This window comes from Myodes glareolus, chromosome 24, assembly GCF_982192425.1.
Source record: "Myodes glareolus chromosome 24, mMyoGla1.1, whole genome shotgun sequence".
Taxonomy (NCBI): Eukaryota; Metazoa; Chordata; class Mammalia; order Rodentia; family Cricetidae; genus Myodes; species Myodes glareolus.
The window spans coordinates 3597899-3625807 of NC_142049.1; the positions used below are offsets into that span (position 1 = coordinate 3597899).

Consider the following 27909-nt stretch of genomic DNA (forward strand, 5'->3'; position numbering starts at 1 on the left):
ACCGGGAGGAAAAAATGCTTCGTTTAAAAAAGATAACGTAAATCAAAGCTCTATCCATTATTTTTTTACTCTTGAAAGATCCCACAGCTCTGGGGAGGGGGCGCTGCTTAGCGTCCTTCTGTCTGAGGGAACACTACATGGGCAGGGCTCAGGTAGGATGACGATGGGCAGACGGTTCTAATAGGAATCTCTCCTCACTTCCCTTTCCTGTGCAGGGTCTTCACCTTACGTGATAGCAGGGGAAGATCTTACACTCCAGGTAAGGAAAACCAGACCTGTGTGTTCCGGGCTGCACTCTTCTCTCACCAGTCACCACTGTCCCCAAAGCTAAGGGGTCTGCATGGGGCCTCACTAGTCCCTGGAGGGCTGTGTATAACTGAGACAGGAAATGCCTTCCAGACATCCATCCTGCCTGGCTTCCTTCTTTAGGCCTGTTAACATTCTCTCCTTTAAGAGGGAATGGTGTGGCAAACGAAGGCTCTCCATCAAATCCTAAATGGGTTTATAAGGCCCTCCTTCCTAGGAAACTCTCCCTCCCACTGGGGAAGGAGACAAGGCACTGGGTGGGGGGAAACTGGGGGTGGTGGCAAGTGTGTGCATTGACCATCAACTGTAAATGGCAAAGTCCATCCATTTCCAGAGCCCAGAGGAAGTGAAGAGGTGAGACATGGTCATTCCCAGAATAATGCTATGGACATGACAGCCACATTTATGGAGCCTTTAATAGGTGTCAGCCACTGAGCTAAGTGCTGGACATGGGCTATTTAACTCAGTCCTCGCAGTGGCCTCCTGAGGAAGGGAGCCTCACTTTATTGGAAAGGGAGACTGAGCCAGGACTCAGAGGTATATTGGATTTCAAAGCATGAATCTTTGAAAACTATCCCATATTGGATGCTGGCCTCCCCCTTAGCCACCAGCCCGTGTGACACTCACCTTCCTCGCAGCTCTCTCCCTTGTAGCCGGGGTTGCAGATGCAGGTGCCCATGATGCAGGTGCCGTGGCTGCTGCAGGCCACGTCGATGCATTGGTTGGTAGGCACGTCGCACTCAGCGCCCTTCCAGCCACTATGGCACAGGCACCTGCCCTTCATGTACTGGCCATTCCCACTGCACAGCACGGGACAGGAGGCTGCGGAGACATCACAGAAGCCGGGGTGAGCCACTACCCAGTGCCCTGCTGCCACCATAACACCACTGACCAAAAGCGGTCTTTAACCCTGGAAAGTCCGCTTCTGTTGTCTTTTCGGCCCCCGCTCCAGCCCCTTATATCACAGCCCCTCAGAAGAGCTGAGCCCAGTTTAGCTCTTTAAAGTGTGCTCACACAATGCCTCTTAGCATAAAGGCTTTGAGATCATCTCTAGGAAGAAACTATACAAGGATAGATTGTACTGCATTGTGGAGCAAGTGCTCACCCAGCCTGAGATAAAATCGGGATGCGTTATATGCGACTCTTAACTTGAAGTGCATATGGGAAGCAATTCTCCTTAGGAGGAATGACTCAGCTCTCTCTGCACCACGTTTGCTGGGCTCTACCTGGCTTCTTTCCCTTCCAGAGCACCCAGCAGGCAATCACCATGCTTCCCAGGGCTGCCAGCTTGACTGTTTTTATGCAAGTCTATTTTATATTAGCGGAAGTGAGTAGGGTCCCTGGAGCTACACCCTGGGCAGGATTTGTAGGCTGCTATTCCCTTGGTCTGGGAAATCATCTCTGCTTTCCATTCTTGAGTTCCACAAGCCTTGGCCTCGGGTCCATGCCTATCTCTTTGAGCAGATCTTCCTCTTGCCTAGCTGAGACACCCACACCCAGCTTACTGCCTCTGTTTCAGGTGTCACAACGCTGTTTTTAATAGTCGGTTTACTCTTGCAGCACAGCCTGGGAGCCCCGGGCGGGGTCAGAGGGATATGTGTAGCTTCCAGCACACCACAGACTCCTAAATGCACACGAAACCAGTGGCTTCTGGGTAAAGAAATGGAGAAACCAAGGCAAGAGGCCATTTTGGATTTCCTGTGAGCAACATCAAATTCTCAGGACCACAGATCTCTAGAAATTTTCCCTCTTTATGCTTCTGTGACAAAAATGGGGGCCAAAAGAACTCACTAGGTCCCAGGTAGCCTTCAGACTACCCCAAAAGTCGTCTTTAGCACTATAGATGCTGAAGGGAGCATTAGGGGAGGAGAAGCCAGATGTCCAGGTCCCTGTGCTGGTGCCTTAGCCGAGTCTGCCTATGTTGTACAAAAGTGGAGTGTCTCCACATGCTTCCCACCCACAGGTCAGAGAGGAGGGACATCAGAGGTGTCTGATGAGGGTCGACGGTTCCTCTAAAGAAGGAATAAATTTTTCACTGTCCACTGCTGTCCTCAGTGCTTTAGCAAGGAACTCAGAGCTCCCAGTCCTGGCCTGACCCCTGTGCTGTCCATAGCTGGATACCAATGGCTGACAGGGTGTGGCTCTACCTGCCCGCTCCCTTCCACAGGCTACTGAGGAGCGGCTCTGGGCAGTCTTTCCTGGGCACCTCAGGAGTCAGCTTGAGTCTGAAGCTCCCTCTGTAGAGCACACCCCAGATATCGCTAAGATCTGGGAAGCAGCTACCACTAGGCCCATCTGAGCACTCACCTCGGCCACAGTCAGGGCCCAGGAAACCCAGGAAGCAGTGGCAGGTCCCCGAGATACAGTCACCATTACCGTAGCAGTTGCTGGGGCAGTTATCCACTGATTCTATAAGAGAAGAGAGGGAGAGTTGAAAGTGGGGTTGGCTCTATGCTATACAGCCCAGGGTCCAGACTCTTGTGAACCAAGACCCACCTGAACGCACATCCACATGCGAACACACACACACACACACACACACACATACACTTTTTTTTTTTGAGATAGAGACTAAAGCAGTCCAGGCTGACCTTGAACTTGCTCTGTAGTGAAGGATAACTGAACTTTGGATCCTCCTTCTCTGCCTAGGGATCACAGATGTGCACAACCATACCCCGTTCCATGCAGTGTCGAGGACGGAACCCAAGGCTCTGCGCAGGGTGCCCCCACTCTACACACTGACTCACATCCCACCCTCTGTGCATGGCTTTATTAATACTTTATGTATCTTTTTAAGTATGTTAGCACTTCAGGCAAACATTGTTGGGAGGAAACAGAGAGACTTGTGAGCGGTGGTGATCTTTCGTTCTGTTCCACACACGCACCAGTGTGTCTTCTCCCGCCTTTTCTTCCCCTACATCCATCTATCCCCCCACTCCCCACCCCTGTCTCTATCTGGGATCGCTCCAGCAGCCTGTAGGTCATCTTTTAGCATTGTCTGTTCTCCTATGACAGCCCGGGGGAGCTCTGTGATATGAACTTGATGCTGCTATTCTGGTACTAAAACCCCTATGCTGGTCCTCACTGGCTGCAAGAGAAACCACAGACCTTTCTGTCCTCCTGCCTCTCGGCCCCGCGCTCAGTCACCCAGCCCACTTTTGGGTGGACTGTCACTTCCTCTGACTCCCCTGAGGACCACGGATAGCAGTCAGAGAGGCAGGATCTGAGCGTGTGACTTAGGACCTCAAGCTTGCACGCCTTCCCTGATGTCACACTCTCGGGGGCCTTGCAGAAACTCGTTCCACAGCAGGAGCCAGAGGTCTGAAGGCCGCAAGGAGCAGAGGAACCAGGGAAGGGCGGGAAACTGTAGAACTTTCAGAGGTTCCCAGGGATCATCAGGGTCAATGTATTCACAGAAAAGGAAACAGGCTCAGAGGACGGCGGCATTGACTCACAGACTGAGCTGGCGGACTAGGAGCGAAAGCAGAGGAGTGGGCTGAAAGGGCAGGCAGCGGTAAGGATTCAGTTTGTCTTAGCTCACAAGGATCTGTCAAGAATCCAAGACTGGGGTCCGAAGGGATGGCTCGGCGGTGAAGGTGAAGTACTGGTCTTGCAGAGGACCCATATTTGGTTCCCACACTCAGCAGCTCCCAACTCCCTGTAACTCCAGCCCCGGAGGGTGTGCTGCCCTCTTCTGTCCTCCGCAGGTATTGCACTCATATGTGTATACCCCCTTGTAAACATAATTAAAAATAAAATATTCCTATAAAAGAATAAGTTTTTTTTTATTCCCCACCCCCACACCAAGAATAAGTTTTTTTAAAAAAGTCAACACCATGTGGCCTCTATGAAAGAGGCATCACCATTTTAGACCCGTGCTGATCTGAGTAACAAGGTAACAAGTGACCGGCCTCCTGGTCTGCAGCGTGGCAAAGAGAAAAAGCCTCTTCCTGGAGCTAAGGGGACATGCGTTGGGTCCAATCTTCCAGTACCATGCTGTGTGACCAAAAGCAATTGTCTTCCCCTCTCTGAGCCTCACTTTCCTGTCTATACAATGAAGCTGATGGTACAGGGGACTCCCTGGGATGGTTTCCTGTTTGTTACAATGAGCGGAGAGAGCAATCGGATGGAGAGGGCATCAAACCGTAAAGGTGGCAGAGGGCTCAAGGGTACCATGCCAACTGTTAGGGCAGAAGGCTGGAATAAGAGCCTGGTGATGTCAAAAAGGAGCAGGAGGCATTGGTAGGGTTTCCTCAGGGCCGGAGCGCATGCGCTGCTGCAGAAGCCCTGGTTTTGGTTCTGAGCACCTGATGCACATTCTGCAGGCCTTGCAGGAACTCGTCCTCCCGCAGAAGCCAGGGGGTGAGCCAGGCAGGTTTCTGGGACAGCAAGGCCACCAATGAAGGCAGCAAAGGAGCCAGTGGGAGGGGAGAACATTCTAGAACCTTCAGAACTGGAGAATACAGACTTGAGAGCAGGAGCTGCTACTCCCACATGTGGCCTCACCTCAGGCTTAATGGTCTGCCTAGGTGACGAAACCGTGGGAAAACGGGCCTGAGTATCTCTTTCCCCCGCAGGCTTTTCCTGAAAGAGTTCATGTTCCTAGGTGTTTAAATCCGTAGTGGCCTCCTAAAAACACTTCTAAATAAAAGCCATGCATGAAATATCACTCTGAACGGTGTTTTAAAACCAAAGAGTCCGAGTAAAGTTCAAGGCTGGATGAGTTTCCCTTTAAGATACTGCTAACCTTACAAGGGAAAGGACATGTCCTACAGCCCTGGTGCAGGAGCCCAGCACAGGGAGGCCGAGGCCTTGGGTCTCCCCCTACCGACCCCCTCATCACAGAGCTCCTTCTCCCCACACGTCCTGGTTCCCGACTTCTGTTCCTTCTTCCAGAGTTAATCCTAAGGCCATGACCTCTGAGGAGCCTCCCTGGCGGCTCAGGCAGCCTGAGTTCTCATCACTATAGAAGCAGCAGATGGTTCACTTTGTTAGTTATGAACCTTTGAGTTTAGAAACTGATTTTATTCATCTGGGCGGTTACCCTGGACTCTAACCCAACAAGGCTCTCGGTCTACTTTTGATGTGCTTGCTGAAAGAATTCTCTGGGTGGTCTCCCAGATCTAAGAGTGCTAACGTTCTGTCCTTCTCCAGCCAAAGGCATGGGCTGTCCCTCTCGATAACTCATGTTAGCCACTAGCTGCATTTCAGCAGGTTACGCCTGCAGGTGATCCTGGTACTCTTATAGATCCCGAGTTTACGAAACCTGCACGACATAGCCTGTTTATCACCTGCCGGAAACCCTCTGCGGCAGCTGAGTGAGCAAAGTGCTGTTTTCTGGGACTCAGTAGAGTTGTCAGCTCTGAAACCTGACAGAATGGAAGCCTAGATGCTTAGAAATTTGGCCTGGGCTGTCAGTGTTGGGGAAAGCATACGTTTGAAGAATCGGGGAATTGTTTCAAGACGGCCCTGTGAAAGGAATGGGAGCCATTGAGGGAACATTTGCTTTGGATAACATGTTTCTATGTACAGATGTTCTTCCACATAGAGGAATTTCCGCAGCCTGGGGTCTACTTAGGATCCCATGAGTAGGGGGCTGGAGAGATAGCTTGGCAGTGACACAAACTTGATGCTCTTGCAGAGGACCAGAGTTCAGTTCCCAGCACCCACAGGGTGGCTTACAATCATCTGCAACTCTGTTCTAGGGGATCTGATGCCCTCTGCTGGCTTCTGTGGGGACTGCATCATATGGTGCCCATACATGGACTTTATGCCCGGGCCATGATGAGACATGCATGGGTAGTCCGTATACGGCAGTTCTTTTGAACTTGTCCATTTTGGGTTTCATGGTCTAAGTTGATGAGGATGACTGAGCCTCTTCCTCAAGAGGGCATTCGATTTCATTACAGAGGATTGTGTGCCACCATGTGGTTGCTGGGAAAACATGCAGGCAAAACACATATACACATTTTTTAAAAATGCAGAAAAGATGACAACCCCATGAATACTGAATCTCCACTGACCACCTGTGCTAATGTCTGGGGTAGAAGTGACCGCTACAGGCGTGTGACACGTATGCACTTTGCTACATAAACCTGTTGTCTGTTCCCAACCTGTGTTCCTTCTGCTCACCTTATGCTTACACTTCCAGTGCTTTTGCCTAGCAGAAGGTGTTACCTTCCGATCGGCCTGAATTGGAATTCAGAATCCAGCTGCCTGTGAGTAACCAGTTTTCATAACTGGGTATCTACGGCATGCTGGGAAACGCAGGCCTTCTCCGCCTCGCCATTTTGTTTTCTCTCAGAACAGTGGGCCTTGAGAGGAGATTCACAGACATTTGTTTGCCTTCCATCAGCTGGGGATGTGAACCTTTAAAGTTTCTTTGCTCTCTGGGCTGTGAGTGAGAATGTTCTGTGGACGCTGAACACACACTGCTGCAGACACACAGGGGCATCTTCAGAGGGAAGGACAAAGATGCCCCCCAGCACCCCCTCACAAGGAGATCTTGGGAGGGAGGGATTTGTGAGGACGTAGGTATTCCACTGCAGGGTCCATTCTGCTTACTAACGATGTTTTATTGGAATAAAATCCTTTACACGGCTATGTTAAGGAGAAACCCCTGCGACCCTAGGAGATGGCATTGGACCCTTCACCAAAGACAAGGAGGGTCTCTCAGCACCCTAAGCCCCTCTGCTCCCCTGTGATGTGTCTGAGCCTGTGGTCACTACCTTTATTTTCCTCCTGTTTCGTGTCTCTCCCTCAGTTGTAAAGGTAAGCGTCGGAAACTCATGGAGAACTTGGCTGAGGGACCAACGTCTGCCTATTACCCGAGCAGTGGTCCAACCTTCTAATGCCTACTTCTGGCTGCTATGTCAGAAGATGACAGCCAATGCTATAGAAAAGACTGAACTTGGACCTCAAGACCTGGCTTGACTTTAGCTAGTGACATATGCACTTTATGTTACACCTGTTCTGGCCCCTCCATTCCTGATGATGACTGAGCTCAGCTTATGATGAGCAACCAAAAGGAAAAGCAAGACAGGAGACAGCGATCTTAGTATTTAATTCCACCTTATGTCCAGGTTAAAGGGAGAGTCTGAGGGTCTCTTCATCCTGTTAAATGAACTTATAAACACTCAATTATGCAGTATAACTCAGTCCTCACAATAATTAAAAAAATAGGTACCATGTCCAATCATTTTATGGTCTTAATGGAGACTGAGAGTTGTAGATACTTGTTCAAGTGCACACAGCTCAGGAGGTGAATCATGGCCTGGGAAGTGCTATATGACCTGGGCCAAAACATGGGCTCTGGAGCCAGGTTGTCTCTTGTGACATCTCTCCATCCTCCATTGTGGGGTTAGTCACATGACGGTATCATAGAGAATAAGCAGGGTCATGTTTGACATGGAAAGTGGCTGGCCCAGGACCTAGCTGGGTTGGTCTTTAGGTTTTAAGGAAGAGCCACACATGTCTTCCATTTGCAAACTCAAAACACTCAGTTGGTCTAATGAATTCAAATAAGGAGAAGTGGGTTATTTGCGGGGTAAACACACACACATGCAAAACACACAGAAACTCCCCGTGGCAAAAACGAGAAAGCAAACAATCCATGTTCCTAGCGTGCAGGGGCAGGGTGTTGGGGTGAATCCCATGTTCCTAGCATGTGGGGGCAGGGTGTTGGGGTGAATCCCATGTTCCTAGCATGTGGGGGCAGGGTGTTGGCGTAAGTCCTATGTTCCTAGTGTGTGGGGGCGGGGTGTTGGGGTGAATCCCATGTTCCTAGCGTGTGGGGGCAGGGTGTTGGCGTAAGTCCCATGTTCCTAGTGTGCGGGGGTGGGATGTTGGGGTGAGTCCCATGTTCCTAGTGTGCGGGGGCGGGATGTTGGGGTGAGTCCCATGTTCCTAGTGTGCGGGGGTGGGATGTTGGGGTGAGTCCCATGTTTCTAGCGTGCGGGGGCGGGGTGTTGGGGTGAGTCCCATGTTCCTAGTGTGTGAGGGCGGGGTGTTGGGGTGAATTTTTCCTGGGTAAAGCACTGTCAGAGCAGATTAAACCTGTCATCTCCCTCAAGGCCCGACTCTGGCACACTCATGACAACGCCTAAGAGAACCTTTCCCCTGTGTTTTCCAGATTGGCGCTGGGCAGGCGCCAGGTGCCAGAAAGCTGTTCTGCGGCCAGCGAGGTGTCAGTCCCTGTAGGCACCCCAGCTTTCTTTGCAGATGACGGAATCCAAAGGTCTTCCGTCTGCAGCCGTCTAGGTCAACGCAATGACAGAACCTGACAGAACCCCTGACAGCCTGGGCCTGATGCCAGCCCTGCGCTGGCATTTGAGCTGGGAGGCCCTGTTCTCACTCAAACCCAGAAGTCTACCAAACCACGACAGAGACGCTCTGGGGAGGGGTCCAGAAAAAATGTCTTCCCTCGGCTTCACGCGTCTTAGCTCCTCATTCATTATTTCTGTGGGGGGAATCAAATTCCACCAGCAAGATGGTGAGCTCCTCCAAGACAGACGCCATGTCTGGTTTCCCAAAGAGCCCGATGAGAGTTGAACGCAAACCAAAATGGTCAACATCACTTGCTGTGTTGGCAGCTAAGCAGGAACGTGATGTGGAAGTGGAGGAGGTCAGAGGGCAAGGGAGGTCGGGATCTCACTGTGCACACTTAGAATGGAGGCAGTGACAGGAAGCTCACAGTCGGGCTCCGCGGCATTCTCGGATCATATTTAGAGTTATGAGTTCACATCTGGCAGCCACATTGAAGACACTGATAAGATAAGTTAACGTGCTTGCCGGGGAGCGGGAGGAAAGATAAGGGAGCCCGAAGCCACATTTCAAAGAAGGAGTTCTTGAAGGGATTGAGAATTGAGCTCAGACAGTGCGACCTCTGTTTCAAATACATACATCACATGAGACGAGGAGGAGATTCTGCCCCGTGGTCCCGACAGGCTGACCTATGGGTAAGGACACTCTGTAGTCTTCGGGAAACTGGCTTTGTTCGAGTCAGGATAGAGCATACTTCCTGGTTGGGTTGTGCTCTATTTGCGTGCAAACATCTGCCCAGATACTGAGGACCAAAGATAGGAGGATAAGATGTGTACACATCACTTGTCACTTTGTAGTCTGCAGCTAATGGTACCAGCCTCGACCCAAAGCAGGGCTTTGCTGAACACGGGCCAGCTGAAGGACTGAATGAATGATAACACGGCCCGTGCAACCGCAGCTGAGGAACGACCTTGACTGCAGTGGCTTGCGGGCATGTCTGTGGGACATTTTCTCAATTAATGATTGATGCAGGAGACCCCAGTTCTCTATGGGCTACCATCCTCGGGCAGGTGGTCCTGGGCTGTATAAGAACGCAAGCTGAGAATGCCGTGGAGAGCAAGGCGGTAAGTAGTATTCCTTCGCGGTCTCTGATTCAGTCTCGAGTTCCTGCCTTGGCTCCCCGTTGATGACGACTATAAACAAACCCCTTTCTCCCCAAGTTGCTTTCAGTCGTGGTATTTATCACAGCTATAGAAAGTAGCCAGGACAAGGTCAGACATTTTCAGTCTCAAGACGTATTCAAGCAGAGGATCTGCTAATGACTGGTGGGGGATACCATGGATGGGGGATTAAATTAATTAATAATAAATTAAATTAATTAAGCCTGCAACCTAAGGTATGTACCACGGTATAAAGGAATAAGCTTGATATACCAAGAAACTTGGGCTCTCTTCCTTCTCCTGGCACCAGAGTTTCAAGTGCCCTTGGCCAAGTCTCTTCCTGTCTCTGGCCCTATTTTTTCATTTCCAACATATATTTAACATTTATTTAATTTGCTCAGTAAGCGTTTGTGGAGGAACTGCTCTGGGTATGAGGAACTGCTCTTAGGTATTAGGGGATATTCTGTGACGATGACGGCCAAGGTGATTCGTCAAAGATAGCATCCGAGACCCAGTGAGTCAAACCCAGCTGACTCTATGGAAACTATACAAGTCAATTAGAAGTCTGAGAAAAATCATCCTGATGTTTGCAGTTTGAGGGTGGAAAAGAAGCCCGGTCCTTTCAGGGCAGACTTGGCGATCCACTGGGACACGGTGCTCACTGAGCGTCTCTAGCTGAGCCTGGCTGGCCTCTGTTCCTGGCAGTGACCTTCCCAGGTGTCAGAGGCAGGCTGCTCACTCTGGTTCCACAGCCTTCCCCAGAGACAAGTGCAGCTGTGCTTTCCTGCCTTGGCTGAGAGCACATGCTGAAGAGGTCTTCGCCGCAGGCCTGGGGCTGACGAGATGGAGGAGAGCTGTGTCATTCAGCACAGGGATCTGGAGGACGGGTGAGTGCTCCGTGCCTGGAGGGACCTTTACTTCCCGGGACCATTTGCCCTCAGGTGTTCCTGGCAACCAGTGTTCTATCTAAGTTCCTTCCGAAGCCACAGGCGCAGGCAGGCTGCGTGACATCACCCGCCCTCTGTCAGTGGTCGTCCGGACCAGGCTGAGCATCTCCTTCAGGGGAGAGCCCATTCACAAGCTGAACCCCATTCTGGGTCTCATTCTACTGTTTTTGAACCAATCAGGATCTTGCTTTTTCATATTCAAACTAGAAGAGATCAACTAGAAGGAAGAAGTAACTCCATTTTTTTTTTTTTTTTTGGTTTTTTGAGACAGGGATTTTCTGTGCAACAGCCCTAACTGTCCTGGAACTAGCTTTTGTAGACCAGGCTGGCCTTGAACTCACAGAGATCCGCCTACCTCTGCCTTCCGAGTGCTGGGATTAAAAGTGTGAGCCCCCATCATCCGACCCTAATTTTAAACTTCTAAACAGCTATTAGAAAGGACTTTGCCTGCACTCAACATTTGTCAGAGAAATCGTCAACATTTGGAGTGACAGATGTACTGATTGCAATGATGTGATCATCACATATTATATACACATATAGATACAACCACAGTGTACCCCTTTACACATCGTGTAAATGCATAGACACACCACAGTGCACCCCTTTTGTGCAATTCTGTACGTAGTCGAAAACTGGAAATATACTTTAAAGATTGGGAATGTGGCATTTGGTGGTGGGAGCAAAGATCTAAAGATAGGAACCAATCCTAGCATTTGGGACGTGAGGCAGGAGGATTCAGAGGTTCCAAGTCATCCTTGGGTACATAGTGAATTTGAGGGCTACATGATACCCTGTCTCAAGGAAAAAAAAAACAGAGAAATAAGAAGACAGAATGGAAGGAAACAAGGCCTTGGCAAGGCCATTCTGGCGAAGGAGGAACCCAGTCAGAGGAAGTGGGCTTAGGCCAGGATGCGTGGATGTCAGCTGAGAGAGAAGCCAGGCCTACAAAGACAGAAAGAAAGGAGTTCTCAAGATGCTGGATTCCCAGAGTCCCTCCATTGCCCTCAGCCACAGCCCGCGGCGCTTTGCGAAAGGACTGCAGCTCTAGCTTTTCCTCCTGGTCACCTGAGTGTGATTTTGCCCCTGGCAACTGAGAGAGCCCCAGGACATACACTCACCTGTGCCCCTTCTCGGGGCTGACACACGTGACAGTTGCAAGCATGGAGGAAAAACGACAAGGAGAGACCCTAGTATTGTTAGAGCATTTCCACATACGGTATACTCAGCCCCTGTAGGCAGAGGCTGCTCCTTCACTTCCTGGCCGCCCAGACACAGAATAATATAATAACACAGAAGCTATATGAATTACAACACTACTTGGCCTATTAGCTCTGGCTTCTTATTGGCTAGCTCTTACATCTTACATTAACCCATTTCTATTAATCTATGTACTGCCATGAGACTCATGGTTTACCAGGAAGGTTCTCCGGCGTCTCCTTCAGCAGCTACATGGCGTCTCTTTGACTCTGCCTATTCTCTCTCTCTATCTCTGTTTAGGTATCTTGTCTAGCTATATTTTACCCTGCCATAGGCCCAAAGCAGCTTCTTTATTAACCAATGTTAATAAAACATCTTCACAGCATGCAGAGGGGAATCCCACATCAGGTCCCTATGAGTAAAGGGTCATAGTCCCTTATGTAGGATATGTGGGTACATTTCTCGCACAGAAGAAGAAAGGCACAGTGTTCAACGCTCGCCATTTTATAGATGAGGCCATGCAGGCCCAACTTTCTGAAGCCCAATGTCAGAGTATTTAACTCGGGTCATTCTACCCCCTTCCACCGGGGGGCGCCCTGCACAACTGCCTGCGCCACTCTTCTCACCTTTAATCTCATAGTTGCAGAATCCAGACTGCCTGGAAGGTATGCACAGCCTAGCGAATTCCAACAAGAGATGTCCGCTCTTTAACAGAAGGCCTACTATCATTTCAAACCCAGCACGCGGTAGAAAGCACGCGGTAGAAAGCACTCACAGGTGTCTCCTGTATAGGCCACCGTATCGATTCCCTTACTGTCTAACCATTCGTTCACCAAGCTAATGCTGTCAGGAGCCCCCGAGGCCTGATTCTTGTTCCCAGGGATCACTGGTATATTTGTTTGTTTTTTGTTTTCACTTTGATCAAATACTGGCCACACATGAGTTAATCAGAGAAATTGCTTATTGTGGCTCATGGCTTTAGGACTCATTCCATTAAAGTGGGGAGGGGTGGGACTGAGCAAAGCAATTCAGATCATGGCAGCCAGAGAGCGAGGGGGGGTAGAGTCAGTCAGTCAGATAGACAGACAGACAGACAGAGAGAGAGCCTGCAAGCTGGCTTTCTCCCTTTTCCCTTTATCCCACCCCACCCCCAGCTTAGGAGGGCGGTCTTGCGAGCACTCTCCCCTGCTTAATAGACCCCAGTGTCAGTGACCACTCCCCTACTGCCAAATGTATGACTGGTGCAGAGGTCATTAGGAGGCGATGATCTGCCCCTATGTGTGGGCAGCGATTTCCAATCTTTGGTCTATGACAGCCACCCTAAGCTTGTTAGAACACAGAGATCCTGGGCTCTGCCCCTCAGGTTTTCAATTTGATAGGTGGGGGCCCGGGCGATGCTGATGCCAAAGGCCTAGGCCCCACTCCAACGGCAGCGAGGACGGCACTTTATACAGGGGCGTGTGAAAACAAGCCAGGAGTGGCAGGAAGATGCAAAGTAGGCAAGGATGTAAGACAGCTTGTGGCCCAGTTCCAGAGAGGAGGGCCTGGTCCTCCGGGGGCTACCATGTGAGCAGCTTCCAGAACAGACAGCCTTTTGAAATGCTAAGCAGCTCTGGGGAGGATGGGGGCCAAGCCGGAGCCAGACCCAGAATAATTTTTTTTTTCTGGGCTCCCACACAGTGACCTGCTGATCATCCTGCCAACTTCATGTCAAGCCTGTCTTTGGGACAAATTACTTAAGAAATCGGCTTTTTAAAAACTCGACTCAGCGGCTGGCTAGAGACCTCCATCTAATGAGTATCACTTTGTGTGGAGTTGTCCCAGGATGACAGACAATGCAGGGACAGAAACAGGCGGGGGGGGGGGGGAGTTGCTAACTATTCTCCAATTGTTTATCTAGGCTAGTCACCAAGACGTCGCTTGGTGCTGCTTACAGATCACGCAGAAGACCAAGTCTCCGGTCAGGACGGTTTCTCTGCGGGGATCCACACACCCAAGCAAGGATGACTTACACAGCAGAGGGTAAAAACACCTTCGCTTGGGTGGCTCTGGGGAGGCCGCCTTGGCTCAGTGGTTGCTGCGCAAGCCTGATGGTCAAGTTAAGGTCTCCACATAGGAGCCAGACACACTGCACATGTGTTTGTAAATCCCAGGTGCTCCACTCCCAGGGACGTGGGAGGCAAAAGTGAGAAAATCTTAAGACGCCCGAAGGCCAGCTAGTCCGACTTATACTTCAGTGAAGGGCCCTGTCTCCATCAAGGAGGGAAGTTGAGAACCAACGTCCTTACCTCCTCACGCGCACACCTGTGTCCCCACAGAGGAACATACACACACAGACTCACAACAAAGGTCTCCCCAGAACTAACCAAATCCCTTTCTTAAGAAGTAGAGCAGTCGAGGCCTCAGTTACCTCTGGCCTGGACCCCTGCATCAGCGTGCTGCACGTCCAGACCCCCACGTCGGCACGCTGCACATCTAGGCCCCTGGATCAGCGAGCTGCATGTCTAGACCCCCGCATCTGTGTTCTGCATGGCCTTTGCTCACTAGCTTTCCCCCGTCATGTGTCCCTACCATGGCAGGCAGGGATTGAGTCTCTTTTCTACCATCTGGAGCAGGCGTCACTAATGGGACCCCGATGGGTACATTTGTTTGTGCAGTGTTTTTGAACATTTGAATGAGATGCCAGCGTTTTTCAACAAGGGGATTCCCGGGGAAAATCTTAATGCTGACTTTTGTTTGGAAACCGGAAGCAGTGATGTGGTAGCAACCTGCTCGCGTTTAGTGGAGGTTCAGGCCCCTCATGGTCAACCATGCACACTCCGAAGCTTCCTAGCCTGGTGTCACCTGCCTGGCCAGGGGTCTGGAGCAGTGTCCTCCCACGGACACTTGTTTGGGTGCCACGGTCGCCTGCCATCTGTCCTATTACTCACTGTTAGTTTGATGAAGCGAATTTATTTAAAACAGAAAATGGCATAGCATAGTGAGACCATGGTTTGCTATTCCCAATGACAGCTTGACCAGCCCGCTTGAGGAAACCCAGGGCCTATGCAATCTAACAGAATCTTGGAGGCTACACTTTCGGAAACACGAGGAAGGGCAAGGCCCACTGCCCTGTCTGTGCAGCATTTTCTGGGCTGGGGTCTAGCTCTGCTATAGGGTGACTGCACGCTTAGTATGCCTGAGGCCTGGGTTCAGTCCCTAATCTCCGAACGAGACAAAACCCAACACATCTCTTTGCCCCGAGGTTTGCCTGGTATCCTTTCTATGCTGCCGTCTGGCTACTCCCCATAGTCCCGCCTCTTGAGTCCACTCACCCTTTTGGTGAGGATAAAATTCCATATTAATCCCCTCTTTGCTTGACCCTCCCCTTTCTTCAGGCCTAATTTATTTCTTTTCAATGATTTCTTTAATTTTTTTACTTATGTATGTGCCCCCGTGGGTTTATGCCATGCAGCTACATTTGTGTGGGGGTTCTCGGAAGCCAGAAGAGGCCGTCAGATCCTACGGAGCTGGGTTATAGCAGTTGCGAGCCGCCTAAAGTGAGTGCTGGGAATTGAACCTGGGTCCTCTGGAAACACAGGAAGTACTCCTCACTGGTGTGGGAGAATTGTCTTTATTCTATCAATCATATTTTAATAAAATGTTGATTGGCCAGGCAGGCAGTATAGGCGGGAAAACCAGACAGGAAGTAGAGGTGATGCAATGAGAACAGGAGAATTTTGGGAAGCAGAGAGGTTCCTCTGACACTCCTGTGCAGACCACTGAAGAGGCAGCATGTAACTTGTCCTGCTGAGAAAGGTACGGAGCCATGTGCTAACATAGATCAGAATAATGGGTTAAGATAAGTCATAAGAACTAATAAGTAGCCTGACCTAATGCGCCAATCAGTTTATAACCTTATGGAGTCCTGTGTGTGATTTTCTTTGTTGCTTGCCAGCTGTTGGGGTACTTGAAGGGATGGAAACCCCATCAAGCCAGCCCCCTCATGTTACACCTCACCACTGAACTGTTTCTCCAGCGCCCAGGACTAATTTATACCATGCCCCTTCCATGAGGCTTTCAGGTTTCTCCTAGCGAGACTGAGCTCCTCTCCTCTCCTCGTGGAAATGCATGTCCCCCTCTCCCTTGTGCTACAGCTTCTCCTCTGTGGCCATTTACAAGCTCTGATGTACATCTGAGCGCACAGCCCATTCCTGCAAAGGAAGGGGTCCATCCCCACTCCTCCACGCCACCTTCTGACCGACTCTCTGCTTCGTCCAGAGGCAATGCTTTGGTAAGTTGTAAGCAACCAAGTGCAATAATAGTTGAAGTCTTGGGTGTGCTTGGCCTCCCATGCTCAGGTCAGGCTCCTTCTGAGGCCTTCTTTTACTTTCTTGTTAACTTTTTTTGTATTCAAATTTTTACCCCACCAACTTTTTCCAAGCCCTTGTCAGCCTTTACCATTTACCCATATATTCAGCTGGACCTGGTCCTGGCTTGCTTTTCTCAAGACTTTTCTCAAGTGACTAACCATGTCAAGGAAGGCCACCTGTAATAAAATTTTGGGGCCTCTCTCCCTTATCTCAGTAGGAGCTGTCAACATGGTTTCCATGAATTATGTACTTCAATTACTTCTATCAGGACATAACACAAGAAATTGATTAGCAAGATGGATAAATTTTCTACCTCTGGTGACTTTTTCTTTACAATAACTATAATGTGTGTTGGGTCAGTCACATGGTGACTTGAGCAATCTTTCTCTCTTATTTATCTACTGGGTAACACTCAGCATAATAACTTGGGTCTATCTCTACAGGCCAGGGGCCAACTTGGACTTCTGCTTGACACCAAAACCTATTAGAGATCACGGTAATGTGGTTGTGTGTCCATGTTCCATGTTTTATAGCTGTCCCAGACAGACACCACCCCACAGTAAACACAACAGCTCCATATCTTACAACGGACTGAGAAATGGCTGCTGTTGTGGGAAGTGCACAGAACCTTCGGTTTCCTCTGACTCTCTGCCAGTTGCTACTGGTAAGCTGCCTTTGTCCTGGGTTGTAGTTCAAACACTGGCCTTGCCCACGGAGGAAGATTGCCTTGTTCCTGGGCTGCCTTTGTCCTGGGTTGTAGTTGAAACACTGGCCTTTCCCACAGAGGAAGATTGCCTTGTTCCTGACCCAGCTTCCTGCCCTCAGTTCTCCGTGTGCCTGGGTGAGGCAGTCTGGAGCATTCTGCCACCACCCATGGTGGGTTGACCATCCTGAACCCTTTGCTTCCTTCCACTTGCCCCAAGCACCCAGTGGTCAGCAGGAGTCCTCATGCTCGATGCTGAGCCTCTGACCTTTCCCCAGCTGCTCAGGTAGGCGCCTACCTCGGGCATGATCCGACTGCTCACACGGAGAGCTCTCCCGTTCGTAGCTGGACACGGCCTGTGCCATAAGATGTGCCCTGACTGGAATTCCAGCTCTGACTTTCCCCGGCAGCTCTGAGTTCTGTCCCCCCACCCCCTGCATATCTTCTAGGCGGTCATGGGGTAAAGAGGAAGCAAGCATACATAGCATTCAGGAGGGCTTGCTGCAAAGGTCTCAGAAGTGGGAAGTAAACACAATGGAGTCAAACAACGCAAGAGCCTGCGAATGTGCCAAGCCAGAATCTGTGTGCTTTACAAGAGCAAGATCCCAGACTTCTAATTCCACAGTGCCGTGCACGGGCAACCTCGAGCCTGTCACCTTTCTGTCACCACCGTTCTCCTGACCTATAAACACGAGTACGTAGGAAGCTCCTGATCCAGCATCGCTTCGGCATCAGCAACTGACCGACTGTGCGCAGGGGGCCACGGACCCTTCTTTGTGGCTGACTGTTGGCTGACCTTCACCGGGGGCCCCGAGACACTGTGTGTGCAGGTGTGTATGCTTTATGACAGTGGGGTACGAGTGAGCCTGGCTGAGGGCCTGGGAGAGCAGCATCTAACGCTCCCACGCTGTCTTCACAAAGAGGTGGCTTATATTTTAAAGGCACAACTGAGTCCACGGGAGATCATGTTTCTTCCACCTGCAGGACACACATCACACAGGGACAGGCCCGCACTGGGGCTGCTCAGTTCCCTCTTCCTTACAGCTTTGACCTCCCGGGCACCCACAGATATTTCATAGACACAACTTCCTCTTCCTGTGAGAGATGACTTTCGAGGGTCTAATCCACCTGGCCTTTCTCATGGAATCTCTTCCTTCTGGGTAGTTCCGGCCCCTCCCCCCACATGCTCTGTTACTGCCCTCTATCCATGCCTTGGTGATATTCACGACAAGGAAGGCTATTTTTTTCTTTAAAATGACTGGGCCTGTTCTTTCTCTACAGGCAGGGTTGGGGCCCCGGTGACCAGGGTAATGTGCACCCAGGGAAAGCCATGTGACAGCTGTGGCCTGCATTTTGTTTATTAAACTGGGGGTGATTAGGAGTCGTGTAGGGTGTTGAGGCTTCTAAAGGATGTAACAGAGGGTAGGAAAAAAACTGACCAAACGCTTCAGGGGACAGATTCTTCCTGCCGGTCTTCCTCACATGCACCCCAGAGAGGCAGCATCTCTGTGGGAGTGGCTGCAAAGGCCTTTCTGGCACTGGCCAGCATTCCCAAGTACTTAGATGCAGGTGCCTTAGGGTGTTCAGGCTATGGTGGCTACTGCCCTGGCCATAAGGAGCCTTAGAGCACTCAGGCTATGGTGCCTATTATCCTGGTCCTCAGAAGGTTTGCCAACCTCTGGTTTGCTGAAGGTCTGGAGAGAACCACCAATGACAGCTTCCTTCTCAGACTGACTCAGGGGACACTTCCTGAGGCATCCAGTGAAAGCCAGAGTTGGGGGCTTGAATATTTGGTTTCTTGTGCCTCCCATCTGTGTTCCTGTAGGTGGCCAGGCAGGACAGCCAGTTGATAGAGGCCAGGAACAGGATCAGGAGAGACTTCCTACAGTTCAGGCTGGAGCCTGGAAGGAGCTGTATTTTAGGTAAACTGAGCGCAGGCTTTTGTAAATACGTCTCCTCTCTGAACAGCCTTTTGTGGTCACCCACAAGTAGGTTGGCTGGAGGCATAGGTCTGGGACTAGGTCTCCAGTCCCCCCCAAATTTTGCTCAGTTCTCAGGCTTTCTCATCCAGCTTCTAAATGGGATCCAGACTAAAGATATAAGTACCAGATAAGAGAACCGAAGACCGAATGCATTAGGTGCAAAAGCTGGCAGAACAGAGGAGGAACATACATGTGTCCCTGTTGCTGAGGGCCATGGCTTTATTGACTCGTATGTGGCCAGCCCAGTTAAGTTTTCAAAAACCTCTCACACACACCCTTCCCGCCGCCCCCCATCAGGCAGCATCTATGGGGCTCGTGGCGGGTGAGGACCTCCTCCCCACCTCAGAGTCCAGTGGCTACAGAACCTCTCCCTCCCAAGCCTCCCTCCCTCCCTTACTCTACATTCCAGCAGCTTCTTTCCTGGAGTCTGTGCCCCTGGCTCTCCCTGACTACCCATCTATACTCTCTTGGTCTACCCCAGCATAATAGTGACCCTCACATTGGCCTCTCAAAATCCCGCTGATAGGTTTGCCTTGTGCAGTGGCACCGGCGGTCTTAGTGTTGTCCATGCCAAGCGAGAGGCTGTGAGATGCTCTCAGAAGGCTATAGGGGGCGGGAAGGGTGTGTGAGAGAGATTTTTGAAAGCTTAACTGGGCTGGCCACATGCGAGCCAGTAAGCCATGGCCCTCAGCAACAGGAACACATGTATGTTCCTCCTCTGTTCTGCCAGCTTTAGGACCCAATGCATTCGGTCTTTAGTTCTCTTATCTGGTACTTATCTTCCGCCCACAGCCACTCCATCAGTGGAGATCTTATTTCAACTTTGCTATTTTTAATGTCCCATGGCCCCTCCGCGCTCTCTGAGATAGTCCCCCACCCCGTGTGTATGCTCTTGTTTTATAGAATGGTGAGATCTTTTCTCTGCTATCCCGATGGATTAGTGTTTCTTTTCCTTTGAAGTTCCCATCACTGGAGCTTGCCCCCGCCGTTTCTCCCCCCTTCTCATTCTTTTATTTTCCTCGCCTTATTTGCTTAGTCTTTTTTTTTTCCACTCGCTGGAAGATTTGCTCCGATGTCTGATAATCCTCTGGCCTCTTCATATTTAGGGCTGAGAGCAAGAAGTGCCCTGCCAGCTGCTGACTGTCACTGCAGGCCGGAAACGCTTGCATTCTGTGGCTAATCCCCCAAAGGCATCATCTACAGGGTCTTTTCATTCCCTCGTATAATTTATTTCTCTAATAATCTCCTGCCTTAGACAGAAGACATGTGCTTGGCTGTCAAAAACGGGGTCTAGAAATGTCACTTTCCGTATTCGGCTTACACTGACTTCCTGTTTTCTGTGTGTGACTCTCCTCTGTCCCCCCTTCGCCTTCTCCCTGCTGCCCTGAGTACAAAGCCTCTCTGGTCGTTTTACCCAAGGAACATGCCTCAGTTTCCCTGTCTGTGTGTGTGAAGGAAGAAAGCGAGGAGTCTGCTTGCAGCTGCGTCTGTATGGCAGGGCTATGTCTCACATCCCAGCTGTGGGTCCTCTGGCCTCCATCCTCCCTGGCCCTTCCCCCCACCAGCCCGGCACCAGAAGTTATCTGGACTCTGCTTCTCACTGGGTTTCAAACACCCTGTCTGTGCTCACGGCTCAGCTTTCTCCATGCGGCCAGTTCTGCCCACTGTCCGGTTAACAAAATCTGCGGACATGCCTTGTAGGCCATTGTTTCATTCTCTCATCCTTGTGTGTTTGTCACACAGTAGTTTGTTTCAGACCATCGCTCACACTGTGGGGGACGGCAGCTGCGTTTGACGTGGCTTTGTGGCTTCTGGGTCCTCTGTAAGCCTGCTTTCCTCAACCCTGTGAAGGGCATGCTGTCTGAGACTTCCACCACCGTGGTCTCCCCTCCTCAGTCTCCTTCCTGCTTCTCCCCCCACCTATAAAAGTTGGCTTCCCTTCAGCATCTGTCCGAAGCCCTCTTCTCTGCTCTCTCCACTCATCTGCCCACTCAGCATTCTGATGCCTCAGCTCAGATGCCATGAGCTCACAGGCAAACCTTTCCTGACTCCCGTTCTGATGAGCTCAGCATCCTTGTGGACACATCCCTACCCCCACACTCTTCCTCTCTGGGTGATCACAGCACGTTACTGACCAAATCCTGTCTGCCTCGGCAAACTGAGATCCTCCGGGGCAGAGTTCATTCATTTAGCCTCATTGCAGCCGTGAGCCCGACCTGAGCAGCATGCAAGGCACGCTAGAGGAGCGGCAGAGACACATGTGGAATGACGCGTGCTAACAATGACAGATGAATGAGTGAATGAATGAATGAATGAATGGTGAGAAAAACAAGCAAGAGCACAGCATCTAAGAGAATTCTTTTCCCAGTCCCTGCTGGGGTCCCTGCTGTCCAAAAGCTTTTTGGTTACGAACCTTACTTAACTTCCAAACCTTTGCTGCTCCAGCTGTGCAACCTGGACAATAATCCCAGTAACATCCTACTTGCCTGTGCTACGCAGATTAACACAAAAGAATGAAAGTATGGTGTCACTGTATTCAGTGAGCCACGCGCACCATACAGTGAGCCACGTGCTAAACAGTAAGCCATGCACGTCATATAGTGAGTCAGGCGCTGAACAGTGAGTCAGGTGTTAAATAGTGAGTCACATGCACCGTGCAGTGAGCCACGTGCGTCATACAGTGAGTCAGGTGCCATACAGTGAGTCACGCACACTATACAGTGAGTCAGGCGTCATACAGTGAGCCAGGCACCATACAGTGAGCCACGTGCTAAACAGTAAGCCACGCACATCATATAGTGAGTCAGGCGCTGAACAGTGAGCCAGGCACCATACAGTGAGCCACGTGCACCATACAGTGAGCCACGCGCACTATACAGTGAGTCAGGCGCCATACAGTGTATCACGGGCGCCATACAGTGAGCCACGCGTGCTATACTGTGCAAGGGATTATTGCTGTCATGCGCACTGTACTCCAGACATTGGAGTACAGTCATAGACACTGCACTCTAGCATTTTTCGGGCCTGCATGATACAGGAAACAGAACGGCAGGCTCAGGTTTTCACATTGCAGGATTTTCTAAAATGCCATTCCTTTTGTAAGCCGATCCACACTAAGCCTTCTCTGTGTTCTTTAACACCAGGCACCGGGCTCTAGAGACCTCCTGGGGGCTTTCCTTTCACCACAGGCAAAGCTGCTTTAGAAAGAAGGTGTGCTTCCGGGATCCTGGCTTTACCTTAAAGCAACTCATTAAGAGACAACTGAGAACAAGGAAAACATTTAAAATATTTACACGCCACCCAGCTGTGCAGCGGAGAGCTCAAGACACAGGTGTGTCCATACCACCTGTCCCACAGGTCTTTGCCTGGTCCTCCTGATGTCCACTTGGTCATTTGGGTCAATGGGAGAGGAGAGACTTAGAAAATCTCAACTGTTGGAGGTCTTTGGGTGACAAAAGTTTCTTTTCCCATGCATCCTGCCAGGGAGGACTCAGCTCAGAAAAGCAACAACCTCGTCCTGCCTGACCAACCCTCAGGCTCACAGCAACTTTGCCTCCGGGGCGGGGACCATGCAGTGGGGTTAAAGCCGTGGTTTCAGACAGACTGCTTTCAGACAGATAGACTTTGAGCTCAGACATTGTCTCAGGGTCAGGCAAATTACATCCTTATCAACAAATGTGTTTATATTGTAAATATCCTACTTCTGGGGCCAAAAAAATACAAGAGTTTCCCTGTTTTGTTTTCTTTTTTTAGAATTTTTGTAAGAACTTTAATGACCATTCAGTGCTCTCTGAGTGGATATACTCGATCTACTTCAGTGCTTTCTTGTTATCGGGCCTTTGGGTGGCTTCCAAGTTTCCTCATTTGTAAACAAGGCTGTTGTAAACAGGCAGCTTTTTCTGGCTGTGGGTTTATTCCTTCATGAGAGACTCTTAGGAGCTCAAAACATTTAGGATTCAATACAAACAGCCAACTTGTTTTCCCAGAGGGTGTGACTGACAATGCAACCAGTAACAGCTGTCGGCACAGGTAATGCAACCAGTAGCGGCTGTCAGTGTAGGTAATGCAACCAGTAACAGCTGTAGATGCAGGTAATGGAACCAGCAATGGCTGTCGGGGCAAGTAATGCAACCAGTAATGACTTTAGGTGCAGGTAATGCAAACTGTATCCTAGAATATTCCACCCTTCTGAGTCCAGGAGCATGCCATCTGCCCTCACTGTTCATGGTCTGTTTTACACTGATCAACGGAACTTAGCGGTTTTAGCTTACGGGTCTTATTAAGATGGCATAGTAATATTTATTAAGTTTCTTGAGTAGGACATTTTCAGTATTTTGCTCAAGTTTTTTTTTTCAGCTATTTTGGAAATATCTTGACTTTGGAAAAACCAAATTTGGGCTCCTTATTAAATATCTTTTTCAAGTAGTGATGTGTGTATATGTGTGTGTGCTTTTTACAAATAAAAACACATCCCTCATAAAAACAATAACAAATTTTGCCTCAATCTCTTATTTCCTTTATTCTCTATATTAGCCAAAGCTTCTAAAACACTGTCTACTAGTGGATATATCATATTTTGTTAGTGGTTTTAAAGGAATATTTCTAATATTTAACCTAGAAATTTAATAATGCATTTTGATAGATGTCTCTGTTTTCTCTGTTCTCCCTTTGCTTTATTTTCAGTATTTTTGTGAGCCAATATTGTCATCAGAATGCCTTCATCCCTTGTTCACAAAAGTGTCTGAAATTTGTGAGCTTCTGAACCAGACGTCACTGGGTTGGGATTGTGGGTATGACCTCACACATAACCCCTGCCTGCTTGGGAGAACTAGGTTGATAATTCTGGCCACACGAGCTCATGATGAGAATTGGAATACACTGATCGACTTCCATTCTGCTCAGGCTAGTTTTGGCTCTAAGAAGAGCTCAACCGATTTTACTTTCTTCTGCCACTTGAAATAAAGATAAGGACGGCACATCAGGGTCCCAAACACAAGCTTTCTGAGGAACACTAGGCATTTACAGGTCTGCGAAAACGCAGGTTCCACGTGTGGCAGACACTATGCCGGCCCTCCTGCATGCGGCCTTTTCTTATGGTCTCTGACTATGCAGGCCATCTCCTGAGCCCTGAGGGGATTCTTTTGACCTATGGCACCTGGTGGAAATAAAAAGCCAAGCTGCCGTGTAATATGAACCAAGACTGAAACAAACTCTGCTTCCATTAGCCAAGGACGTGAGTGTGTTCAGATAAAGGCAGGAAGAGGCGGCAACTCAAACTCAAACCAGATGCTCAGGCAGTTCACACAGACACATTTTCTACTGCCCTTCACGTAACACTCACGATCCTGTCATGGATGTGGAGGGTGCACCAGGAATCAGCTCAAGCCCTTGTCAAAGTCACCATCACTGAACTATGGCTTGATTTTGAAGGAGCCATCCATCCCCCCGCCCCGGTGGTGGTCCTGGGTACTCATTCTTTGGCATGGGGGTGTGTGTGTGCTAGGGAACAGTGGGGGCTCAGCATAGCTGTGCTGTCTTTCTCGTGTGCTGTGAAGGAAATGGGGACAAGGGACAGATGCTCACTCGGGAGTGGGCGATGTGGACCAGGGATTCTTCGGTCAGATCAACTTAGATTTAATTCAAACCCTACCTGTGTTCCTATTTAACGTTGCTTAGAGCCAAGTTTGTTGCTTTCTCTGAACTTGGTTTCTTCATCTATAAGGGGAAAGAGTAGCTGCGCTTCTGCCTGTCTGGGACTGTCACAAACGTCAGGTTAAGATCCGTGTGCAACACTTCCTGCTTCCTGGGACCTGATAAGCCAAAGTCTGGGTGACTATCCAAAAATAGCCACACATACTCTAATGGGTCAGCACGGTTCTGATTAGTTTACACATGCTGGCTCATTTCTCTTCATCATTGCCCTCAAGAGGTGGGTGCTCACATCGTCAGCTCTTCGGATGAGGTAACTGGGGTCCAAGGTCGCACGGCGACTAAGTGGCCGAGACTGCGTACAAACAGCTGCTCACATCCCCTTCCTAACCGCGAAGGCTGTGGTCTCTCCTGTCCCTTTGCATGATAGTTCGCCCATGCAGCAGCAACCCTGAGGGGGTTTTTACACAGAAGAGAGCACACGCAGAGCGGCTGTCCTTCCAGGGGATCCGGGGTCTAGAAAGTGCTGTGGTGGGGCACGCCTGTAGTCTCAGTACTTAGGAGGCAGAGGGAACTGGATCTCTGAGGTTGAGGCCAGCAGGGTTTACAGAGCGAGTTCCCAGGCAGCTACAACTACACAGAAAAACCCTGTCTTGAAAAAAGAAAAAAAAGAAAGGAAGGAAGGGAGGGAGGAAGGAAAGGAGGGAGGGAGGGAGGAGAGAGAGAGAAGGAGGGAGAGAGAGAAAGAGGGAGAGGGAGAGAGAGAGAGAGAGAGAGAGAGAGAGAGAGAGAGAGAGAGAGAGAGCTGTGACCCAGTGGTAAGCTCAAACAGAGCCCCTTATCTTCTTCCCCTGTATCTTCAGGCCTGCTTTTCCCTCCACACCTCCAAGTGCTCTCCCCCTAGCTCATCCTCCGCTCCTGCCTCCCCCTCCACCATTAGTCATCTTACTGGGTCTCCAGCTTTCTTCCTTGGCTTCCTTCCCATCGCTGACAACACCCCCAGGGCTCCCCTCACCTTATGTAAACCCTCAACCTGCCTCCTCCTCAGGTTACGCCCATCTATCTGTCTCTTAGCCTTCTCTAACAAGAACGGTTTCCATTCTGCCTCCTTCTCTCCTGAACTCACGGTGACCCTGCTCCTGCCTACAGCCTGCACACAGGGGGAAGCTGCTCCCACGGAAGGTGCTGCCCCCTCCACTGACCAACCTACAGCAGCTTCTCTGCAATTGCTCTCCCTCACTTCCTTGAGTGCAATGTCTCCAGATGTCTTCTCTTTCTGCCCTCTAGATGTGGGGGGGTTCCATCTTTAATACCACCCCACTTCTAGTTCTGACATCTTAGCAATTCTACCTTGCTACCTGCTCCCCTGATACCTACTCTCACACCCATGCTGAGCTGTCTTGGAGTTGGGGCTCTGTCTCTAGCTCAGCACTATCCCCAAGTCTGGCCACATTTAGCGACCTACGTACTGCTGTCTGCGAGCAACGAACATCAACTCCGAAAGTCTGTTAGCTCAAATCTAACAGGAATCTACATCTTCCTAGCTAATCCTCCTAGCATATTTCATTCATTCATTCATTCATTCATTCATTCATTCATTCAGCTATTCCTTCCCACTCCATATATGTGCTCATCCATGGGGGTCAGAAGGCAACCTTGGTGTTTCTCACGTGTTGTCCACTTGTTTCATGGGGTAGGATCTTTCGTTGACTGAAGCTAGGGTGTCTGGTCAGTGAGCTCCATGGATCTGCCTGTCTCTGCTTCCTCCGAGCTAGGATATAAATGCATGCCACCTTCCCTGTTCTTATTTTTGTTCTTGCTTTTAATGTGGGTTCTAGACATCAAACTCAGGTCTCTTACTGACTGAGATCTCTCTCTAGTCCTCACTCACCCATCCTTGAAGATAAAAATTTTGTGCTCCTCCTTAAACAGCTAAATCCGAGTGATCAAGAACAGCCTAGGGTGTGCTGAGGAGCATCTTCTCCTCTAGGAAAAGGCAATGGCATTGCCCCACCCAGACCCTCTCCTCTCCCAAGTCTCTGGCTACAGAGTCAGCCTTCAGCTGGTCTCCTGTGTCGGTCTGAGAGTCCGGCAGCTCTGTACCCGCCACTGTCTAAGATCTACCCAGGACACGGTTTGGCCTGGCAACCACCCTGCACACCCTACTGTCTTAAAAGAAGACTCCCAGCTGGTCCACAAAGTCCCTCCGGGCTGATCTTGACTTCATCTTCTAGGCTTTTCTCTGGGCGCACATATCCTTATGGTTTTGTTTTTCTTTTTAAAAAAAAGTCCCAGACTCCCAAACACTAGGTGTCTTACCCAAAGGAGAGTGGCGCAGACAGCAGGACCATGTTGGTCTTGAATTCCAGCTGCAGCTCCTGGGGTGACCAGGTGTTTAATACACACACAGCCATTTCAATAGTATGAGCTTCGTTTTGTATTGTAGGAGAGTACTTTTTTTGTATATCTGCTTTAGGGGCGTGGGGTGCAATGGCCCTTTCTGGTCAATTTCTCAGTCTGTCAAGCAGTTTTTTCTCATTAACCCTTCAGTTTCTCCTTGCTATGGATGGAACTGTGTTTCCCTACCAAGTCTATACCCTCAACATGACTGAATTTGCCTGGAGTTAGGCCCTAGAAGAGGGTACTAAAGGTGAGGTCAGGGTATCGGGACGAGGCAGAACTAATTTTGCCTTGTGTGCCTAACACAAGTAAAAGACTCCAGGAAGCCAAAGCAAGTTGGTGAGAAAGGCCTCACAGAAACACATTCCACCAACACCTGGATCTTTCAGGCCATTTCCAAACCAGCAAGAGAAGAAGTTAGGACCCTCTGCCTGGGCGTTCTGTCATGGTCACCCTAGCGAGCAAACGGCCTCATCTCTCTTTCCTTTCCTGGCGAGGGCTTCCTTTTGCTGTGTTCTTCCTCTTTCTGCTGCTCTGTTTTCTGGGGCGTCAGCTGCCCGCCTCCAGCGGAGGACAATCGGCACACAGTAGAAGATGCTTTTTTAAATGTTTTGGATTGACACATGACTATACATACATGGGGTCAAATGCGAAACATGAGGCTGACACTTGGTTCTCCACACATCCGTGCAGTGGTTACACAGAGACAGCCTGAGTACCTATCACACCATTAATCTTCTATTTCCAGTGAGGACATTCAAAATTGTCTAGCTATCAAAATATGATAAATCGAAATATGAGGGACCACTTTCAATAACGTTAATTGCCACACACATCTGTAGTGTTCTAGTAGTTATTGGTCACTGTTAGCTGCTCATTTATACATTAAATTTTATCATAGGTATATATGAAGGCCTATAGGGCTTGGCGTTATCTACTGTTTCAGAC

At 49.9% G+C, this 27909-nt stretch overlaps 1 protein-coding gene across 1 annotated transcript in view; it reads right to left on the reverse strand.

Moving 5' to 3' along the window:
* The window catches only part of Tenm4 (teneurin transmembrane protein 4), a 699176-nt gene that overhangs the window by 134203 nt on the left and 537064 nt on the right, over positions 1-27909 (reverse strand). Inside the window, 2 exon segments of the mRNA XM_087901469.1 lie at positions 934-1128; positions 2614-2715. Coding sequence (XP_087757595.1) covers positions 934-1128; positions 2614-2715 — 297 coding nt within the window.